Source organism: Drosophila miranda (genome assembly GCF_003369915.1).
Source record: "Drosophila miranda strain MSH22 chromosome Y unlocalized genomic scaffold, D.miranda_PacBio2.1 Contig_Y2_pilon, whole genome shotgun sequence".
In the NCBI taxonomy this organism is placed as follows: Eukaryota; Metazoa; Arthropoda; class Insecta; order Diptera; family Drosophilidae; genus Drosophila; species Drosophila miranda.
This window is the reverse complement of record NW_022881614.1, coordinates 3,921,297-3,941,592: the sequence shown is the minus strand read 5'-3', so window position 1 is coordinate 3,941,592 and position 20,296 is coordinate 3,921,297. Positions and strand designations below refer to the sequence as shown.

The following is a 20,296-nucleotide window of genomic DNA, read 5'->3' as shown; positions in this document are numbered from 1 at the left end:
GAATATATATACTTTATGGGGTCGGAAACGATTCCTTCTGGACGTTACACACATCCACTTTTACCACAAATCTAATATACCCCAATACTCATTTTGAGTATCGGGTATAAAAAAAAAATCCATAGACAAAACAAATCAAAACAAAACACAAAGAAATTGAAACTACCAGCTAAACCAAAGAAGGAAGACCGCCAGAAGACCCAGTTAAACAACAAAGAAATTTACGAAGGAAGTCCCGTTCAAAGATCTGCCAGCCAAACCAAGAAGGAAGACCCTAAGAAGGACGACCCCTACCGGATAGTTAGTGAGCGAAAGTAGTAATACTAAATATATAAGTTCAATTAAGTTTAAGCCCAGCGGTGTTCAAGAAAATAAAAACAAACATATAAGAAAAATTTGAGGTGGATCAACTAACTTTAGAGTTTGGAAAACTAACGAGGGGCAACGTTGTGAGTTGCTGCGGACACCGCAACTCTACAGTTATACCCGATACTTAGTCAGTATGGCTCTCCTCCGGCAGACGCCGCTAATATTAAACGACACGACAAAGAGTGCGTGCGAGAGAGACAGAAAATCAGTCTGAGCGTGACGTCGGGCGCTGCGTAGCCAGTGCAAATTGATTTGTTCCTTTTGGGTATAAAAATGATCCGATCTGATCCAGATTCAGCAGTCTGATAGATATGGTCATTATCTATGATTCTGCGCTTTTAGTTTTCTCGAATGTGCAATATTGTGGATGCAACAGATTTTCGTCCTTTGTGGGGGCGGAAGGGGGTGGGGCGAAATTCTGAGATATACGTTTTATAGTGAGATCTAACAGAAGTGCGGATACCAAATTTGGTTACTCTAGCTTTAATAGTCTCTGAGATTTGTGGATGCCCCAGATTTTCGTCCTTTGCGGGGGCGGAAGGGGGTGTGGCGAAATTTGGACACGAAACGGTCAAGGTCCGATATCACAGGAGTGTGGATACCAAATTTAGTTGCTCTGGCTCTTATAAGATCCTTGAACTCATATTTTGCAATTGGCAAACCGACCATGAGACCTGTGTGTTAGAGAGAGACAGAGCGAGAAAGAATGAAATTGTTTTCTTGATTCTGGCTATAATAATTATACGATCTGATGGAGATTTTACACTCTAGAACATATAGTCATCCTCTACGATTCTGCGTTTTTGGTTTTATCGTATCTTTAAAAATGTGGATTCCACAGATTTTTGTCCTTTGTGGGGGCGGAAGTGGGCGGGGCGAAGTTTTGAAATATTTTTGTAGCAGTGACATATCACAGAAGTCTGGATCCAAAACATCGTTGCTCTAGCTCTCATAGTCTTTGAGCACTAGGCGCTGAAGGGGACGGACAGACGGACGGACGGACACCCGGACAGACGGACAGACAGACAGACAGACAGGGCTCAATCGACTCGGCTATTGATGCTGATCAAGAATATATATACTTTATGGGGTCGGAAACGATTCCTTCTGGACGTTACACACATCCACTTTTACCACAAATCTAATATACCCCAATACTCATTTTGAGTATCGGGTATAAAAATAACCGTCGCCACATTTTAAAGCTTACTCTTCAACGTTGTGCAATTGAATGAAATGAGAACTTGGAAATCCTTGGCTTCAACCATTTGCAATTCAACGGCAGATTGTTATCAACTAACGAGACCCGGAATGTGACAGTTTTTTTTTACGCCCTAATGACAAATCAAATACTGCTTGGGCATGCAATTAAAATCTGAATGATTTAGGAGATTCATTTATTTTCTTTTGTGCACGTGGTATGTGTGTATGTTTTTGTATCGCTATTAAATCCACATTAAACAAAAGAATATTGGTAAAGCGGCAGAATGCTATTTAAATGAACCGCGTGATTGCAACATTTAATTCGATTTGGCAGATGTCAGCATATCCTAGGGAAAAGGATATTATCTAATTGAGAATATGTTTGTCATCCTAGGATCAAATTTATGCAAAAACAATTTAGCCTCTGTTTGGTCTAAAACGACATTTCAACGATATTTTGCAGCTACAGAGACCAAGAATAGGTATAGTGATCGGGATATATATACAAGACACTGATCATATGCATGAATATCTCTTAAACATATTAATTTGAGAAAAGGTCTTTATTAATTACGTTTTAAGAACGGTTCGTAAAACAGGATTTTCATATTATATTAAGGAAATAGGGTATACAAAGACCTATACACGCATCATGTCTCAAATACCAGCAACATTGCGACTGTTTTTTTGTTGGAGCCTTGTTGTAGTCAAAATACAATAAAAACAAGTATATAGAATAAACCAGTCAATGAGAAAATAGGTTCGTCAATCGTATAAAAATATGTAGGCATGTCTATATTTTCTATCTAGCTAGTAATATTCAACGGAATATCAAAATTGAGGAATAAGTAAATGAGAACTTGAAGTCGTCAGTATATTTACGGTATATTTTTAAAATGAGACGCTACATTGGTATATTTCTGAGTTTCGGACGGTATAGATAAATCCGCGGTCACACTGACAAAAACAATTAAAGGTGTAATTTTATTTTTATAAAGGGTAAAATAAATCTGTGTTTACGTTTAAGCGCAACTCTGCAAGTAGAGTAATGTGTAATGTGGACGTGACCAACATTGGCACGCTCACTCAAGAATCGAACACGTAATTGTTGCTGTAGGTTGTGTAATGTTGAGGAAAAGCAACAAAAACAAACGTCGCGCGATATTCCGTCGATGACGTCGACGGTGCTATATGCTATACGAGGAGTGCGTGTGTCTAAAGATCAACTTGTTAGCACATTTTCTTTTTCCATCAAAAAAGTTTGAATATGTGTGGCAAAATGTGTAGAGATTTGATAAATTCTCACCTCAGCCTATAGACAGCTAAGCTAAATTAATTTTTTTTACTTTTAGTCGTAGGAAACGCAGTCAATTTTGCCGCAGGAAAAGATATCATCAGAAGCAACTTTAAGAACTAAATCAACACAGAAACTGACGACAACAAATCCAAAGAAACGATCAACAGAGCTGTTGAAAATTCAAAATTAAAATTGAAATATTATTTGGACTCGGATTGGCAGCAGAGCACCGCCCCGCATCGCCTAACAGGCTAAAAGCATTAACATGAATGCCCTACTGCGCCTCGATGGAAGGACTCTGAAAACGAATTACCACCTTCAGAATTTCTACACACGCTGTAAGTTCCGATAATCACGATATGGCTCAAAGCGCAAAAACTTTCCATTGATTTTATTACTGTGTGCATGCGTGTGTTGGGTAGCATTGTGTGTGTCGCCTGTGTATGTGTTTTGACTGCAGTTTCGGGACCAGCTGATTCGTGGGCACTAAAATTTCCTTATCTAGTTATAAATATTCCTCTTTCGCGCCATCGGCAAACATTTGAAAAGTCTCGAAATTATGTGTTTCGCCTTCAATCGCGCCATCTAGTAAATGAAGCTTATCTTCAGGTTTAGCGAGATTTCGGCTATCAGCTGACCAATATTTAAACCTCTTTTACGAAGAACATTTAGTTTTCTAGGGATTTGGCGGACCTGAAATGGGTATGAGGACAGGTTCAAGGTCAGGAACAGGTGCCAGAGACAGGTAGAAATACAGACAATGCGACGCCGCAAACAATGTGTACAGTCGCATCAGCATTTTCATGTTTCATAATAGAAATTGGTCAGAATACGCTTGGTTCTTGTGTGTTCCCCTAGCACTGCCCCTCTCTTTTTTCAAACTAACATTCACCTTGATCGATTGCCAAATGTAAGAAGAAACATAGTGAAATGAGAAAAGGAAAAGTGAATAGTAGAAAAGTGCACTTTTCGCACATTTCTCAATGTTTGGCACATTGTTTATTTATAGCGAAAGAGAGTTTCCCAGTTCTCTCTGGGGGTTTCGTTTCGCTCGATTTGGTCTCCGAGAATCTGGTTTACATAAGCTCCAGGTGTTCATTTTAAGTGTTGCTTTTCGCTTCGCTGCTCGTATTGCTCATATCAACTAGTTCTGTCTGGGCCCAATGCACAAGCCTCTAGAGGAACCCTACTTATCAGCTGCAAACTTTTTCCTATTGTTGCTCGTCGTGATTAATAATCTGTTTTGTATTTTTCCTTTCCTTCTTTGTTTGCTAGCTCGCTTACACAATTTGCCGGCTTTTCGAGATTATTGAACTGTTTTGTTCCGTTATATATTTCTTTTTCGCTTTGGGGGGACCTTGGAAAAGGTGAAGAAACGTGATTCGTAATGTTCGGATGAACGTTTTTCCGTTTCATTGCTCTTGGAGATTCCTTTGTGCCTTTGCTTAAATCATCCGTTATATTTTACTTACCATATTTTTCGACATTTGCAGATCTCAAAACGAGCTGTTGTTCCTGTTGCACCGATGACTACCCTAATGGGGCAACGGGAAAGGAATGCGAACACACTCAGAGGAGATCCACACCGACCTCGTCCCCATCGGACACCGGAAGCCCACTGCGCAAATTTGTGCACTCGCGAAATCTTTTCCAGCATCAGTCAGTATTTAAGTACGGCTATTACTATTCGGGCCATGGGTTTCGACATCTGCACTCCAGCCGATCCCTACTCGAGTCGTCTACCTCGAAGATTGACGTAACTGTTAAGAAGCTGAAGAACCAGCAGAAGGAGAAGGTGGATGAGATTATGAAGGAGGTGGCCAATGGCCAGGCCTCGGCGAAGACTGCAGCAGCTGCAGCTACCCCCACGGCCGGGGCGGATATAAGCCAGAACGCGATGACCGCCGACGGAGCTGGATCGTCGGCGACCTCGTTGACCCAAGCAGCGGACAGTTCGGTGGCCAAACCAAAGAAGTCGCTAGGAGTGCGCATATGGGAGGAGATAGTCCACTATTATCATGGCTTTCGCCTGCTCTTCATTGATGTGGCCATCTGCTCAAAGCTGCTTTGGCGCGTCCTCAACGGCAAGAGTCTCACCAGACGTGAGAATAAGCAGCTCCAGAGGACAACATCGGATTTGTTCCGATTGATTCCATTCTCGGTGTTTATTATAGTCCCGTTTATGGAGTTGCTGCTGCCGTTTTTCATCAAATTCTTTCCGGGAATGCTGCCGTCCACGTTCCAAACGCCCAAGGATCAGCAGGACAAGCTGAGACAGTCTCTGGGCGTGCGCCTAGAGGTGGCAAAGTTCCTGCAGCAGACCTTGGACCAAATGCCCGTCCAGCATAAGGAGCACAGCAGCGAGGAGGCGAAGGCTTTTGAGGCGTTCTTCAACAAGATTCGTCATCCAAGTGAGATCGTGAGCAACGAAGATATTATCAAGTTTGCCAAGCGCTTCGACGATGAGATCACTTTGGACTCGCTCTCCCGGGAGCAACTGGCGGCCCTCTGTCGTGTCCTCGAGATAAATACGCTCGGCACTAGTAATCTTCTGCGATTCCAACTGCGCCTGAAGCTGCGCTACTTGGCCACCGATGATCGGGTGATAGTCCGCGAGGGCGTTGACACCCTAGATCTTATCGAGCTGCAGCAGGCCTGCAAGGCGCGTGGCATGAGGGCGTACGGCCTCACCGAGGAACGCCTTCGCTCCCAGCTGCAGGAGTGGGTCGATCTGTCGCTGAACGAAAAGGTTCCACCCTCGCTGCTGCTGTTGTCCCGCGCCATGGTTATCTCCGACGAGGGCAATGCCACGGATAAGCTGAAGGAGACGATGAGGGTGCTGCCGGATGCGGTGGGTGCCCATACCCGTCATGCCATTGGCGAGAGCGAGGGCAAGGTGGACAACAAGACCAAGATTGAGATCATCAAGGAGGAGGAGCGCAGGATTCAAGAAGAGCGTGAGGAGGAACATGAGGAGGTTATTGCCAAGCGCACAGCAATCAAGGATGAGCAACCCGCTCCATATGTGTTTGCCGAGCAGTTGACCCACGCCACACATGTATTGGAGCACAAGGAAGCAGCCGTGCCCGTCGCTTCCGATTCGGACAAGAGCATCTCCTCGACAGACGTCCAAATGCTCTCCGATGCACTGAACACACTCTCCTCCGACAAGCAGTTGGTGGTCGAGAAGGAGACCATCAAGGAGCTGAAGGAGGAGCTGCGAGACTACAAGGAGGATGTGGAGGAGTTGCGGGAGGTGCGCCAGGTGGTCAAGGAGCCGGTCCGAGAGAGCCGAGCTGCCAAGTTGCTCTACAACCGTGTCAACAAGATGATATCCCAGCTAGACGGTGTCCTGAATGATCTGGAGCATCGCCAGCAGCAGATCAAGCAGGCGAATGCCATTGACTGTTCGGAGGCCGAGCCCACCCCAGAACGGCAGCCTACTGTCCACATTGATGAGCTGGTCGCCACCATCAAACGCACAAGGGAAGCCTCCGACGAGGAGCGGTTCAAGGTAGTGGAAGAGCTGCTCGTCAAGCTGGATGCCGACCAAGATGGTGCGATTTCCGTGAATGAAATCACCAAAGTTGTCCAGAGCATCGACAGCCAAGCCACCAATATCGATAAGAAGCAGCTGGAGGAGTTCACCGAGCTGCTCACCAAGCAGGCGACCAAGCGACGCAACGAGGAAATCGTTCACATCGACGATCTGATGCAGAACATCAAAAAGATAAAGGAGACCTCTGACGATGCGCGCCTCAAGCATATCGAGCAAGTTCTGGATAAGTTTGATGCCGACAAGGATGGCGTCATTACCGTCAACGAAATTCGCAAGGCAATTTGGATGGGACCCCTTGTGAAGATCCCGTTTTAACCTATTCCATATCTTCCATATCGACAGGTGATGGAGTCCATCGGTCGTGACAACATCAAGCTGAGTGAGAAGGCCATCGATGAACTCATTTGTCTGCTGGACAAGGAGCAAATCCTGCATGCGGAGGAGAAGATTGAAAGGGCTATTGCCAGGAGCTTGAAAGATGCGGAGAAGCTCAAGGCTGAGGTGGACAAAAAGGATAAGGAATTGGCCAATCTGGTAGACGGGCTTCACGACTCCGCCAAAGAGATTAAGGACATTGCAAGCGATTTGGGTGCCATGGACATAGCTAAAAAGCTAAAATCAGAAGTAAGCATCTCATCTCCATCCCAATCTCATTGTGAAATTCAAAAATTGTGATCATTCTCTCCTGACCCACAGGCCCCATTCGAAGACACGGCTCAGACGTTGAAGGACTGCGCCAAGGATCTAAGCGACGTGACGCCAAAGCCGCCAGTACCACCAGAGGATAACAAAACGAATCCCACACGAGGCGCACCTCAGAAAGACTCGAAAGATTCCGGTCCACCCAAGTCGTCCGGTGGAGGTAGCGGAGGCCTAGGAGGTGGCATTTCCGCGAGTGCCGGCAACGTCACCACAGAAGCCGTGATCCGAGAGGCAGCAGAGCGTCAAGTGGAAAAGCTCTTACCAAAGGACATTACCCTTCCGCCCACGATACCGACTACACCACCACCAACAACGCCACCTGTAACAAAAAAGGCCACGGCCGCGGCAAGCGCATCGCCTCAGCCCCTATCCTCTGCAAATGCCTCAAAGAAGGTACTCTGACCGACCATCGAGTCATCGAAAATAGGATCGGATAAGACTACTCTCAAGCCGAAGTAATTAGCAAGTGCAGGAGGTACGAGACGGAGGAGGACAATTTGTTTGCTTATGTGTCCAGCATGTTCTTATTACAACTAGATTGATTGTTACTATAATATAACCGCAAAACAAATCGAGAAACCGAGAGAACACCTAAACCAATACGAAAATCAAAGAAACGCTAGATGCTAGACAGAAATAGGAGCATGTGCTCCACGACTACTTAACTCGTGGCTGTAGTAAAACATCCACTCTCTGAGTAAGGCACAAACATATGAATACCTTCCTCCCCACACCTGAAATATCTTAACTATCCTAAACATCTTAGTTTTATAAATTAACCGATAATATATGTAAGTGTGTTACGTATCTGCATTCATCACCTAAAAATGATGACGATGAATGAACGATGCGGCACTTCACTTGGCCGAAAACCATATTAGCGAAGCGATTGTGATCATTAAGCGAAATGTTAATTTACTATTTAGTACATTTTATTTCTATCCATACGAATGATATTGGAAATAAATTGAGTTTTGAAACCACGTGATAATTCTAAACAATAATGTGTGTGCTTGAATGAATTTGTTTATGAGAATTTGTAAAAGTTTTTTGCAATAAAAGTTAGTATAAAACCCAAAACGTGTACTCCTCTGTATCTGAGATGAATTGTCCATCAAATGGTTGACTCCATTTTTACAATTAAAACTAATGTTGCACACAAAAAGGCCGTTGTTTAATTAATGGACTTCAACTGAAACCACATCGACTGCTTATAATTCAATCATTGGATTGTTCATTACAATCCTTTGAGGAGAATGCCGTTGGGCCATGGGGCATTCCCTGAACTGGCCTCCCAAAATGTCAGTGATTCACAATCAATAGCCACAAGCACCGAACTTTTGTGGTGATGCAACCATCAGGAGTTTGGCCTCAACTGGGAACAAGTTACTAGTAGTTTTATAGAACATTTCCATCATCGTATTGTGGGCAAAGGGAGAGTAATGAAAATAAACCACAAACATTTTCATATTTCTGCCAAGCCACTGGGCCATAAATTCACTTCAAATTTTAGAGAACTAATTGCTGGGAAGATACGGGAACAAAGATGGTAAAAGGAGCACAGATTCCCATCGTACCACTGAAAAGGGTTAAATACCATTCGAAATGAAGCAAGTGAAGAAAATATCGGTTTGAAAAGAAGCTGTTCCACTCTGGATACCCTGGATATTCGTACATTTGCTCTGATTGGGACAACTCGCTGGGCATTCCTTCTATAATCAAACGAGGGCATACATACTTGTACATATGTGCGGATCTGGGATCTATTCGGCTGTAGGTTCGATGTGTCTGTTAAAACTAAATAAATATAGGAAAACTTTCATCCAACAATCAAATCGAAAATAAATAAGAGCCAAAACGAGAGAAAAGAATACTCGTACTCATACCCGGTGCAGCGAAACTGTATTTAAAGGTAAATAAAACCACGAAAAATGCGAAACAAGCCAAATAATAATAAACTTCAGACCCCTGGGAGGGTGGTGCTGGGGCCAAGTAAGAATTGTTGTTTGCAATCAGGCGAAGACCAGCCAACGAGTGGAGCAGACTGGAGTGGAGTGGCAGTGCCAGCTCGGAGGAGATGGAGATGAAGATGAAGATGAAGATGGACAAGAAACTTCTGGGCGAGGGCGACGGTGAGGGTCCTGGCAAAAAGTTTGCCAGCTCAAAGTGCTTGGAATGCAACAATAAAATTCGAAATCTGCCATGAATTGCAGACAATCATGGATCAGGGGACAAAACAGAGCTCAAACCCAAGCAGATTCAAACTGCATCGCAATGGAATGAAGTTAATAAGTTTCAGCGAGCCAGCAGTCCGGCGACAAACCCTGTGCCAATGAAATAAAGCAGCAACGACTTAAAGAAAGGATACTCGGTCTGCAAAAAAATATATATTATTTGAGGAAATGTTGCAGAACAATTAAAAAGTTGTGGACTTTCATGAGTCAATCAAACGACTGAGAACCGCAACGACTTTCTCAAGAGTTGCTCAACTTTGCGGCACTTTAAATGCCAGACAGACAGACGGCATATCCCATGGTGCAGCATATGAAGAAGCAAGACGTCTACAGAAGGAGTAGGAAGATCTTCCTCTGAATGAGTGGCTTATGCAATTTGTCGTGGCTGTTATATATATATAGTTAAATATCCGCAACTCGAAATTTAGTTTTTAAAAAAGATTTTATTTTTAGTACTTAATTTCTTTATGTCACAAGATTGGTTGAATTCCCCGACTTAACTTTACGTCTGCTTGTCTCAAACGGAACTGATCTCTCTGCTGCTGGCTAGTTTCCATGAGCCCTTCTCTTGGAACTCCCGACTCTGGCTTCGGGCGTTGCTTTCCTCGGCTGCATCTTCGTGTCGGTGGCGTACGTGCCTGGATCGATATTTGGGGATGCGTCGGCTTTGATGAAAGGCATCCACTGCTGGCGATCGGTGTTGCATTACATGACGGAGCTAGGAATGTGATACTTCTTGGTTTTATGTCTAGCTTTGATTGGTCCTCATGAGTGGCGTGATTCTAAAGAATCGATTTCTCGAGAGTGGCGTGATTCTAATGTTGATGAAACAATGTGGTCCATTGTTTATATTATGGGGGGCCCTAGCTTGGAGTATGGGAAGAAACAGTTATTGATTCTTGAGTGGGGTCCTGTTACTTGTGTGGATGGGATGGATGAATTGTACATAAACATAATGTGTATGGGATGTGGGGAATTATGGATATGTCACTCCCCCAACGTTTATTAGCCTGTCCCTAGGCGATTACCCTCGGGTATAGTGACGGGGTGTCAAGTGCGGTGGCTGAGGTTGGTTCCTCTTCTGCTTCTATTATAGGGTTAATACATTTAACCGTGACTCTTTTAGAAGTTTTCTTAAATTTAACAGCTACATAACTTAGTAGTACTAATATAATTATGACAAATGAAATTAGTAGACTTATTTGTAATAGGTTACTATATTTGGTGTATTGCATAATTATTTCATTACTTTGGACATACGACAGTGGTTTTATTTTAGTTATGTTGTTGTTGACATAAACATTCTGTGCAAAATCTAACATTGTGTTTGATATTGTAAATTCATTTAATTGGATTGAACAGTTGTATATTTTTATAATGGTATTTCCTTCCGCTATGATTTCTTGGTTTACACAATTCTGGTTTAGCGTTGTTTTTGGAAGATTCCATGTGATTAGTATATTGGGTTCAATAAAGTTTATTTGAAAGTTTTGAAAAGTTTTGGAATATGGACACATAGTGGGAATTTGCATTAAAATTCCTTTTATACAATTGTTCTTTAATCATTCAATCTAGTTTCTTTAACAAATACTTCTTCATTTTTTATGTAGTACTTGTCGTATGTCATATCTGTTAACATGTTATTTAATTCGTCTGGATACGGAACGATTTTATAGATTGGTACTTTTGTAATGTCTTTGGGAATGTTGGGAATTATTAGAATTTCGTTGGTATCGGATTTTAGCCATGTGAAGGTTTTTATATTTAGTATTTTCTCAGAATTTATTTGTTCCAGGTAGTCTTGTTTTAATAATTTTGGATTAAATATATAGAGCCTAGTTAATTGCATACCTAGTTCTATATCTTCGATATATTCTGTGAAATGTTGTAGATTGAATATCAAAATTTCTATTTGTTGATTCCTGTCTTTTTCTTCATTTAGTTTGTTTATGACGTTTATTCCGCTATTAACTGCATCTATTACCAAATTTAGTTCATTCATTTGAATGCTGGCTAAATTTTCTATTTTTTTGTTCCAAATCTTCCTGATCTAGTGTTCCAAAGAGATATTTGTAGGCTGTTCCTACTATATTGATTAGGCCTCTTTTATTTCTTTTGGTTATTTTTAGCCCGTTCATTTCTCTTTGCAATTTGTCTACTAGATACTTTATTTGGATTATGTAATGGTCTTGCATTAATAAATTTTGGTATAGTTCTTCGGTTTTAGTTACATTAACAGTTAGATAATGGTATTCGTAATTGATAGGTATGTTAATCGATCCAGTTTTGAATATCATATATCCGTTTTGGGATTTTATAGGATTTATTTCTATGTTTTGGCCCTGTGCCATTACGATGGTAATTATGAGGAAGATGAGGATTTTAATTGTGTTGAAGTTCCCCGATTCCATTAACTTCCTCGGTTTCTCTGGAATTATTATATTTGCTTCTATTAGATTTCTTCTTTTTCTTGAATTTTGATTTATAATGAGTTATTTTCCTACCCCTATTCTTTTCTTCATAATGTTTTTCGTCTACCTGTCTAATTTAGCCCGTCCTTTTGAAAGGATTTGTTACCTTAGACTTAACTAGAGGTGATAGTTTATAGCGGGTATCTACTTCATACTCTATGCGGTTTTTGATTAATTGAGTGATTTTATTCACTTTATTTAGTTGGGTGTCATAATCAGGTGAGCCTGCATAAATGAATATATCAGCTGGTGTCCTATTTGTGGTATTATGTTTGGTTTTATGATTATAAGTATAAAGAATTAAATCAAACTTTGTGAATCTATCTTCTGGGTTATCCTCGCTAGATATTATTCTTAATTTTTCATTTACTGTTTTATGAAATCTTTCTACGTCAGATATTCCATTTTTGCTGGAAGTGATCTCTATTTTGACGTTTTCCGCATTCAGCCATGCTTGCAATGCTGTGCACATAAAAGCTGTATCTTTATCGGCTTTGATTTCAATTGGTTTGCCCATCTCGTTAAAAACTTTCATGATGGCTCTTTTTGCTTCTAACCAGTCACGACTTTTTACTTCTACAAGAGTGGCAAACTTCGAGTATACGTCAATACATGATAGGAACTGTTGGTTACCAACCATATAGAAATCTATGGCGTATTTCTCTCTGATGTTCAGTATTTCCGGTGTAGTTTCGAATGCCAACTTCGTATTTCTATGCTCTGTTTTGGCAATATTACAAGTAGGACATTCGTTTATGATGTTTTGGATTAGTTTTTTGGTAATCCGGGTAATAGTATTTTCCCCTAAACCAATTGACGGTTTTCTCTATCCCTGGATGGAGTAAGCCTTTATGATTATTTAATATGGTTTCTTTAAATTCAGCGTAATTCTGAATATCTAGGAGTTTCGTGCTTGATTTAATAGCTTTGGTTATATTGTTAGAATTAATGATTTCTAAATAGGCTTTTTGGAATGGAGGAAAATCTATTTCGTTATGGAAATATAATGCGCTCTTTTTGGTGCATAGATATTCCTTTATTATATCCTTCGCTAAGGTGTTAGTCATTTCCTCATACGTGATCTTGATGATTAGCTTGTGAAAATAACGAATTGTTTCTACCTTATCTTCATTGCCTTTTATTAGCTCAATTTGCCGATTGTAATAGTTAATTGGTCTTTCCGTGATAGCAATGTGATTTAGATTGTCTTCCTGTGCGCTATGTACAGTTGCACCAACGCTATTGGAAGCTTCTCCAAGGAGATTTTCATTAATCTTTACCCTTGATAAGGCATCAGCTACATGATTTTCTTTGCCTGGTAGATATTTCATTTTAAAATCAAACTCATTCAGTTTTATTTTCCACCTTTGTAATTTCATATTTGCCTCCGTGAGGTTGTTCAACCAAATCAAGGGTCTATGATCGCTTTGTATCTCAAATGTTCTACCGAACAGGTATGAACGGAAATACTTGGTTGCCCATACGATCGCTAATAATTCCTTTTCGATGGCTGAATAGTTTATTTCATGTTCATTTAGGGTTCTGCTAGCGTAGCAGATCGGTTTGTGTTCTTGTGACAAAACCGCTCCCAATGCTATGTTACTAGCGTCGGTTGTTACCGTGAACATTTTGTCAAAGTCTGGGAACGCAAGGATAGGGTCTGAGGTGATGAGTACTTTTAGTCTCTCAAATGCCTCGACGTACTTTTCTTCCTTGGGGTCTATGACAGCTCCTTTCTTTAGTTTGAGTGTCATGGGTTTTGCTATGTTTGCAAAATTAGGAATGAATTTCCTGTAGAACCCGCACAGACCTAAGAATGACTTTATTTGTTTAGTCGTTTCTGGTATTGGAAATTTGACAATGGCAGAGATTTTGCCTGGATTTGGTACTATTCCTTCAGTAGTGACTACATGACCTAGGAATTCAGTTTCCTTTTTCATGAATTCACATTTATCCATTTGTAGCTTCAAGTTGGCGTCTCTCAACTTTCCAAATACTCTCCTTAGTGACAACAAGTGTTATTCCAATGAAGTGGAAAATATAATGATGTCATCTAAGTATACAAAGCAATCTTTGAAGATTAACTCTTCTAGCAGATTGTTCATACATCTTTGGAAGGTAGCTGGGGCAGTGGTTAGCCCAAAGGGCATACGAGTGAACTCGTAATGTCCATGCTTAGTGGAGAACGCAGTTTTGGGGATTGAGCTAGGTTCCATGGGTATTTGATGGAAACCTTTTGCTAAATCGATTGTCGTAAAATACTGACATTTACCAAGTTTGTCTAGGATTTCATCCATTCGTGGAGTTGGGAATTTGTCCTTAACTGTTATTTTATTTAGACTTCTATAGTCTACTACCATTCGATATTTTTGCTTTCCTGAAGCATCTATCTTCTTCGGAATCATAGATATGGGCGAGCAGTAAGGAGAATTCGACTTTCGAATTATTCGTCTGTAGACCGGGTCTTCATGTTGAGTTTTGATCTCGTGCTTGATTTTACTTGTGAAAGTCAAATTGTCACCTTCTCTGTACTGCACATCCTTAAACTCATATAAGACCTTCTTTAACTCTTCCCTCTCTTCGTCGTTTAAGTGTTCCAATCTTAATTGATTACATTCCCTTAATTCACTGTCTAGAGCGGAAGCGAAGTATTGATCTCCCTCTGGAGATAGGTCAAGGCACTTAGGTGCGATCTTCTCTTCTTTTGTAGAGGGATCAGTGAACTTCTGTGCGGTCTTGCCGGCTTCAATAGCTTCTCCACTCTGAATGATTGGGTACGACCTAGCTCCTAGTGTTACAGTGTCATTTCTGTAATCGATGACGGCTTTACTTGCCATCAAGTATTCTCTTCCTAATAAAATATCATAATTTTCGTAAAAGTTATGTATGTAGAACTTTTGTTCGGACGGACATGTTTTGTTCGCATTCCTCATTATACTCTTAGTTAAACGGACAGGTCCATTGATGGTATGGACCGTAAGGTTATCGTCTTTTATCTCGGAATCTGTATAATTTTCTTTCATGATGTTGATCGATGATCCCGAGTCAGCGATACACCTTAATATTCTTTTATTAATGGTATTGTTTATATAGGGTCCTCCTCGGTTTCTTCCGAGGCGGCTTGATGAAAATTTACGTCCATCTTCGTTTGGCCACTCTGGCTCTCCCTCCCTCTTTTAGTATGTTGGTTGGGTTCACTCCCACTAGCTTGGTTTTGAGATATTTGCTGATTGAATGGATTCTGAGCCCTACCTTGATTCAAGGAATTTTTGAATTCATTGTATAACCAGGATTTTGGGAATTTTGATTTTGATTTGTTCGATTAGTCTGACCTGTTCCAGATGAACTCTGAGTTTGATTGTGATAGTTAGTAGTATTATAATTTGGATAATAGTTTCCAACATTCTTTCGATTTGATTGAGACGATTTCGATTGATCTTTATTTGTACCTGAATCTGTTGTACTAGCTTCGTACAATCCTTCTTCTTGTGCTGCCTTCTTAAGATTAGACAATGTGGTAATATCTTTTCTTGCTAAGGTCATGAACATTCTGTCAGGAAGTTTTCGAGTAATGACATCTTTAATTGTGTTGTTCAAAGCGTTTTTATAAATGACATTATTTTCTGGTATGTTTTCTAAGTTTAGCTTATTGTTTATTAATAATGCTTTTATCTCTAATTCTTCTATAAACTTACGAAGACTGACGTTGAATCTGGTGGTGTATAGTTGTCGTAGGAGTTCTTCATATGGTGTGTGATTTTTGAACTCGTTGATCAGCGCCGTCTTCAGTTCGAGCCACGTGTTGGGTTGTATCATTTGCGATATGCGTTGTGCCTCTCCTGACAGTTGGATCTCGGTCGCTCCAAATAGGATCCTTTGTTGGCGAAGATCTTCAGAGTGATATAATCCGCATACATATTCGATTCGTTTGATAAATGAGCTTAGCTGTCCAGATGAACCGTCATAGGCAGGTATTTGTCTGATCGACAGCAGTGCCTGGTTCAAGTGGATTTCGCTCAATGATAGTGGTGGTAACGCCATGTTGTTGGTGTTGATTGGGTTTTGTTTTGTTTTCAGTAGTTTTTAACTTTATTTTGGTTCACTTGTAAGTTTTTTTGATTTTGTATTTAGTGTTTCACTGTTCTTGGTGGATCACTATCTCCGCTTACTTCAGTTCACTTAATTTTAGTTTTGCAAATCGTATGTGCTCGTAACACATAGGTTCTTTGGCGGATTTCACAATTTTATTAACGATTCCGGGATTACGTGATCACAGTAATTAGAAATTACACAAGCTGACCATTACCGAAATATAGGAGTTAATTTTAAACGAAATCCTACCGACTGCGCCAGTTAAATATCCGCAACTCGATTTTAAGTTTTTTAAAAAAGATTTTATTCTTAGTACTTAATTTCTTTATGTCACAAGATTGGTTGAATTCCCCGACTTAACTTTACGTCTGCTTGTCTCAAACGGAACTGATCTCTCTGCTGCTGGCTAGTTTCCATGAGCCCTTCTCTTGCATCTTCGTGTCGGTGGCGTACGTGCCTGGATCGATATTTGGGGATGCGTCGGCTTTGATGAAAGGCATCCACTGCTGGCGATCTGTGTTGCATTACATGACGGAGCTAGGAATGTGATACTCCTTGGTTTTATGTCTAGCTTTGATTGGTCCTCATGAGTGGCGTGATTCTAAAGAATCGATTTCTCGAGAGTGGCGTGATTCTAATGTTGCTGAAACAATGTGGTCCATTGTTTATATTATGGGGGGCCCTAGCTTGGAGTATGGGAAGAAACAGTTATTGATTCTTGAGTGGGGTCCTGTTACTTGTGTGGATGGTGTGGATGAATTGTACATAAACATAATGTGTATGGGATGTGGGGAATTATGGATATGTCACAATATATATGTTTTTTGGGGGCAATCGGAACCAGTCAACCGGATCAAGACGCAACTTTGGGGAAAACTTTAAAAACTACAGAGCCACAGAGAGCGCCCTCTGCACTGCCTGGCCTGCCTGTCCTGCCTACGAGTATTTCTAAACAACTGAGAAAGAAAATTTCAGCAGTCAGGATCTGCTGTCAGAAAGTCGGGTCTGTCAGTTAAAGCCCCAAGCATGTGCTGCACATTTCGCATTAAAAAACTCCCGAAATGAGATGATGCACAACAAGAGCAGATGCTAGAATGAATTTTCTGCCTTTGTATATTTAATTATTTTCACTGCCTTTTTTTAACACTATTTATTTTACGATCTACCCAAAGTTATAAGAATAATTTAAGTACTGTTTCTGAAACTGTTTACGGCATAAGACAACCTTCGAATTAGTCCCTTCTTGGTTGTCTTTTCTGGCAAGGATTGGACTGCAAATGGAACCAGCCGTATCGCCAGCTGGTAGCCTCCGGATAGTTGTATTTGTCGTCCATTTGTTGTTGCTGCTCCACCGGCGACAGATTGTAGTCGAAGATGAGGGATCTGGAAGGCCGGTAGATGCGGCTACTCACTGCATACGGATTCGGGCAGTGCGGCGTGGCCAAATCACTCTTTGAACGCATCCTAAGCGCAGGCACGGCGACAATTGCTTTCGACTTTGGGGTTTGGGTGGATCCGCCACTATTTCTGCCCCAAATGGATGGCCTTGCCTGTAGAATAGGTGCGCTATGGGGTCTTCTCTGGTGCTCCAGTGGTATGGCGGCTATGGTCTTTGCCTTTTGGGAGTCCATTTTTTAATTTGGAAGTCACTTTTGTATTTAGAGCCCTAAATATTTCCTGCGTTCCCTGTAGGAAAAACCTACTGAAAAAGAGTAGCAATAATTTGATAGAGATGGACAAAAAAAGCAAAGGAATTGGCATACGAGTAAATGTTATTTACCTACACTGAATGTTACAGAAATATTCAAATAGTATGCCATTTTTCGGAACTTGTAAGCCGCTCGCTCCAGTTCGACCACTCTCCCTACATTTGAATAGAAATATCGAATCCGCTTTTTAACGAATGGTAATCCCATCTCCACTTTTTTTAACCCGAATTTATGTTTTTTATACTCATACTCACCCAATACTCATTTTGAGTATCGGGGTATATTAGATTTGTGGTAAAAGTGGATGTGTGTAACGTCCAGAAGGAATCGTTTCCGACCCCATAAAGTATATATATTCTTGATCAGCATCAATAGCCGAGTCGATTGAGCCCTGTCTGTCTGTCTGTCTGTCCGTCTGTCCGTCTGTCCGTCCGTCCGTCCGTCCGTCTGTCCGTCCCCTTCAGCGCCTAGTGCTCAAAGACTATAAGAGCTAGAGCAACGATGTTTGGGATCCAGACTTCTGTAATATGTCACTGCTACAAGAATATTTCAAAACTTCGCCACGCCCACTTCCGCCCCCACAAAGGACGAAAATCTGTGGAATCCACCTTTTTAAAGATACGATAAAACGATAAAACGATAAAACGCAGAATCGTAGAGGATGACTATATGTTCTAGAGTGTAAAATCTCAATCAGATCGTATAATTATTATAGCCAGAATCAAGAAAACAATTTCATTCTTTCTCGCTCTGTCTCTCTCTCTCTAACACACAGGTTTCATGGTCGGTTTTGCCAATTGCAAAATATGAGTTCAAGGATCTCAGAACCTATAAGAGCCAGAGCAACCAAATTTGGTATCCACACTCCTGTGATATCGGACCTTGATCATTTTGTGTCCAAATTTCGCCACACCCCCTACCGCCCCCGCAAAGGACGAAAATCTGGGGCATTTACAAATCTCAGAGACTATTAAGGCTAGAGTAACCAAATTTGGTACACACACTCCTTTAAGATGTCACTATAAAACGTATATCTCAAAATTTAGCCCCACCCCCTTCCGCCCCCACAAAAGACGAAAATCTGTTGCATCCACAATATTGCACATTCGAGAAAACTAAAAACGCAGAATCATAGATAATGACCATATCTATCAGATTGCTGAATCTGGATCAGATCAGATCATTTTTATAGCCAATAGGAACAAATCAATTTGCAGTGGCTACGCAGCGCCCGACGTCACGCTGATTTGCTGTCTCTCTCGCACGCACTCTTTGTCGTGTCGTTTAATATTGGCGGCGTCTGCCGGATGAGAGCCATACTGACTAAGTATCGGGTATAAATGTAGAGTTGCGGTGTCCGCAGCAACTCACAACGTTCCCCCTCGTTTCAATTTGTGTGCAAGTGAGAAAATATAAAGTGGATTATACGGAGATAAGGGTGCTCTACAGACCCACTTTTTCTCTGATTTTTTGTACTTTTTCGGCCTGGACAGCGGCATGGTGGCCGCACGATGGCCATAAAAACATCAAAGATATGTCGCGCCACACTGGGAAAAGTTTATATGCAGGGAGGGCAGGTCGGGTTGCATCGCATGGACGTTGCACCAAAATACTAAACTCCATAAAGCGGAGACGTATCGACAGATCTCCATTTTAAAGAGTTGTAGAGAGAGTACGTCGCTTGTGTCTCGGCATTGATTTTACAGTGGTTGCTTGCTCCAGTATTCATTCTGCTTATTTAGTGGCTTTGCTAGATGTAATTTTGGTTGTTTTCCATGTTTTCCTATGCCAGTGCACAAAGACACACACACACACCACAGCGTTATCCTGCCATCGTGCCGCCCTTTGGTAAACTGCATAAATTAGCGAAGAGCTTGTGTCTTGATTGCGTCTAGCTCCCCTGATCTCTGGGATGGGTCTCTTTAACGAGTTGGCAACTTTGCAGAATTCGAACAATTTGCTACTTTAATGGATTGAAAGTTCCGGAAATAAGCGACAGCTGCGGCACTCAGACCTCCAGCACCTCCAGCATCTCCAGCACCTCCAGCATCTCCAGCACCTCCAGCATCTCCAGCACTCCCTCCAAAGCGTTGCTGACCATTAGTGGGTTACTCCCTCCGTTCTGTCTATCCCATCCGTCCACTTGGATGCGACTCGATTCTACTCGTTTCCATCTTCATTCCCGAGCAACTGCACTTTTCTATCCATCAATACTTTCGAGCTCCTTCGCGGAGTTGCTTCCTTTCTCGCCATTAATTTGCACAGCATTTGTCGCCATTTGGCTTCAAGTGGGGGCCATAAGCGTGGGCGTTGCCGTGGCTCTGGACTGCTGACTGATGGAGTTGCAGTTGCACTTTACTGCCAGCTGCGTGTGCATCACAGAAACAGTCACTGCATTATTGCCCGAAGACAGTACCCAACAGCATTATCCTAATTAAATGCAAATTTGGTAGTATAACAGTAATAATTGTTCAGGGCATGCGGCACGAGGCTTCACCAATCAAAGTTTCCTTAATGAATCGTACTCCGGATGGACCTGCTCCTGCCTCGTCCGCAATGAACGGCTCTCACAGTTTCCTATAATAAGGGGCTTGCCGGGTACCGGTCCAGTTGCACAGCCACAACCACGCGGCAACAGCATCCTCCTCCCCCTCCACCGT

General features: G+C 41.7%; 2 protein-coding genes across 5 annotated transcripts; one reads left to right on the top strand and one right to left on the bottom strand.

Moving 5' to 3' along the window:
• Positions 1 to 2,529: 2,529 nt before the first annotated feature.
• On the top strand, positions 2,530 to 8,210 carry LOC117185704 (mitochondrial proton/calcium exchanger protein-like). Of its 4 annotated transcripts, none has more exons than XM_033397514.1 (5): positions 2,530 to 2,548; positions 2,925 to 3,207; positions 4,363 to 6,704; positions 6,771 to 7,052; positions 7,125 to 8,210. In XM_033397514.1, the coding sequence occupies exons 2-5, from the start codon at positions 3,135 to 3,137 to the stop codon at positions 7,530 to 7,532; spliced, it is 3,105 nt and encodes a 1,034-aa protein (XP_033253405.1). In that variant the 5' UTR covers positions 2,530 to 2,548; positions 2,925 to 3,134; the 3' UTR covers positions 7,533 to 8,210. The 4 variants fall into 4 exon arrangements, with proteins under 4 accessions (XP_033253405.1, XP_033253402.1, XP_033253403.1 ...); XM_033397511.1 differs by lacking the exon at positions 2,530 to 2,548 and adding an exon at positions 2,551 to 2,571; XM_033397512.1 differs by lacking the exon at positions 2,530 to 2,548 and adding an exon at positions 2,692 to 2,777.
• Positions 8,211 to 17,022: 8,812 nt separating this feature from the next.
• Positions 17,023 to 17,664, bottom strand: LOC117193698. The gene has a single exon (XM_033398424.1). The coding sequence runs from the start codon at positions 17,556 to 17,558 to the stop codon at positions 17,160 to 17,162; it is 399 nt and encodes a 132-aa protein (XP_033254315.1). The 5' UTR covers positions 17,559 to 17,664; the 3' UTR covers positions 17,023 to 17,159.
• Between the last annotated feature and the right edge of the window lie 2,632 nt (positions 17,665 to 20,296).

Bases quoted from the DNA above. Each gene is read 5' to 3' on its own strand.
- LOC117185704 (XM_033397514.1), top strand. From the start codon at position 3,135: ATGAATGCCCTACTGCGCCTCGATGGAAGGACTCTGAAAACGAATTAC. The intron at 3,208-4,362 runs GTAAGTTCCGAT...CGACATTTGCAG, and splicing joins TCAGAATTTCTACACACGCT to ATCTCAAAACGAGCTGTTGT. The intron at 7,053-7,124 runs GTAAGCATCTCA...CCTGACCCACAG, and splicing joins CTAAAAAGCTAAAATCAGAA to GCCCCATTCGAAGACACGGC.
- LOC117193698 (XM_033398424.1), bottom strand. From the start codon at position 17,558: ATGGACTCCCAAAAGGCAAAGACCATAGCCGCCATACCACTGGAGCAC.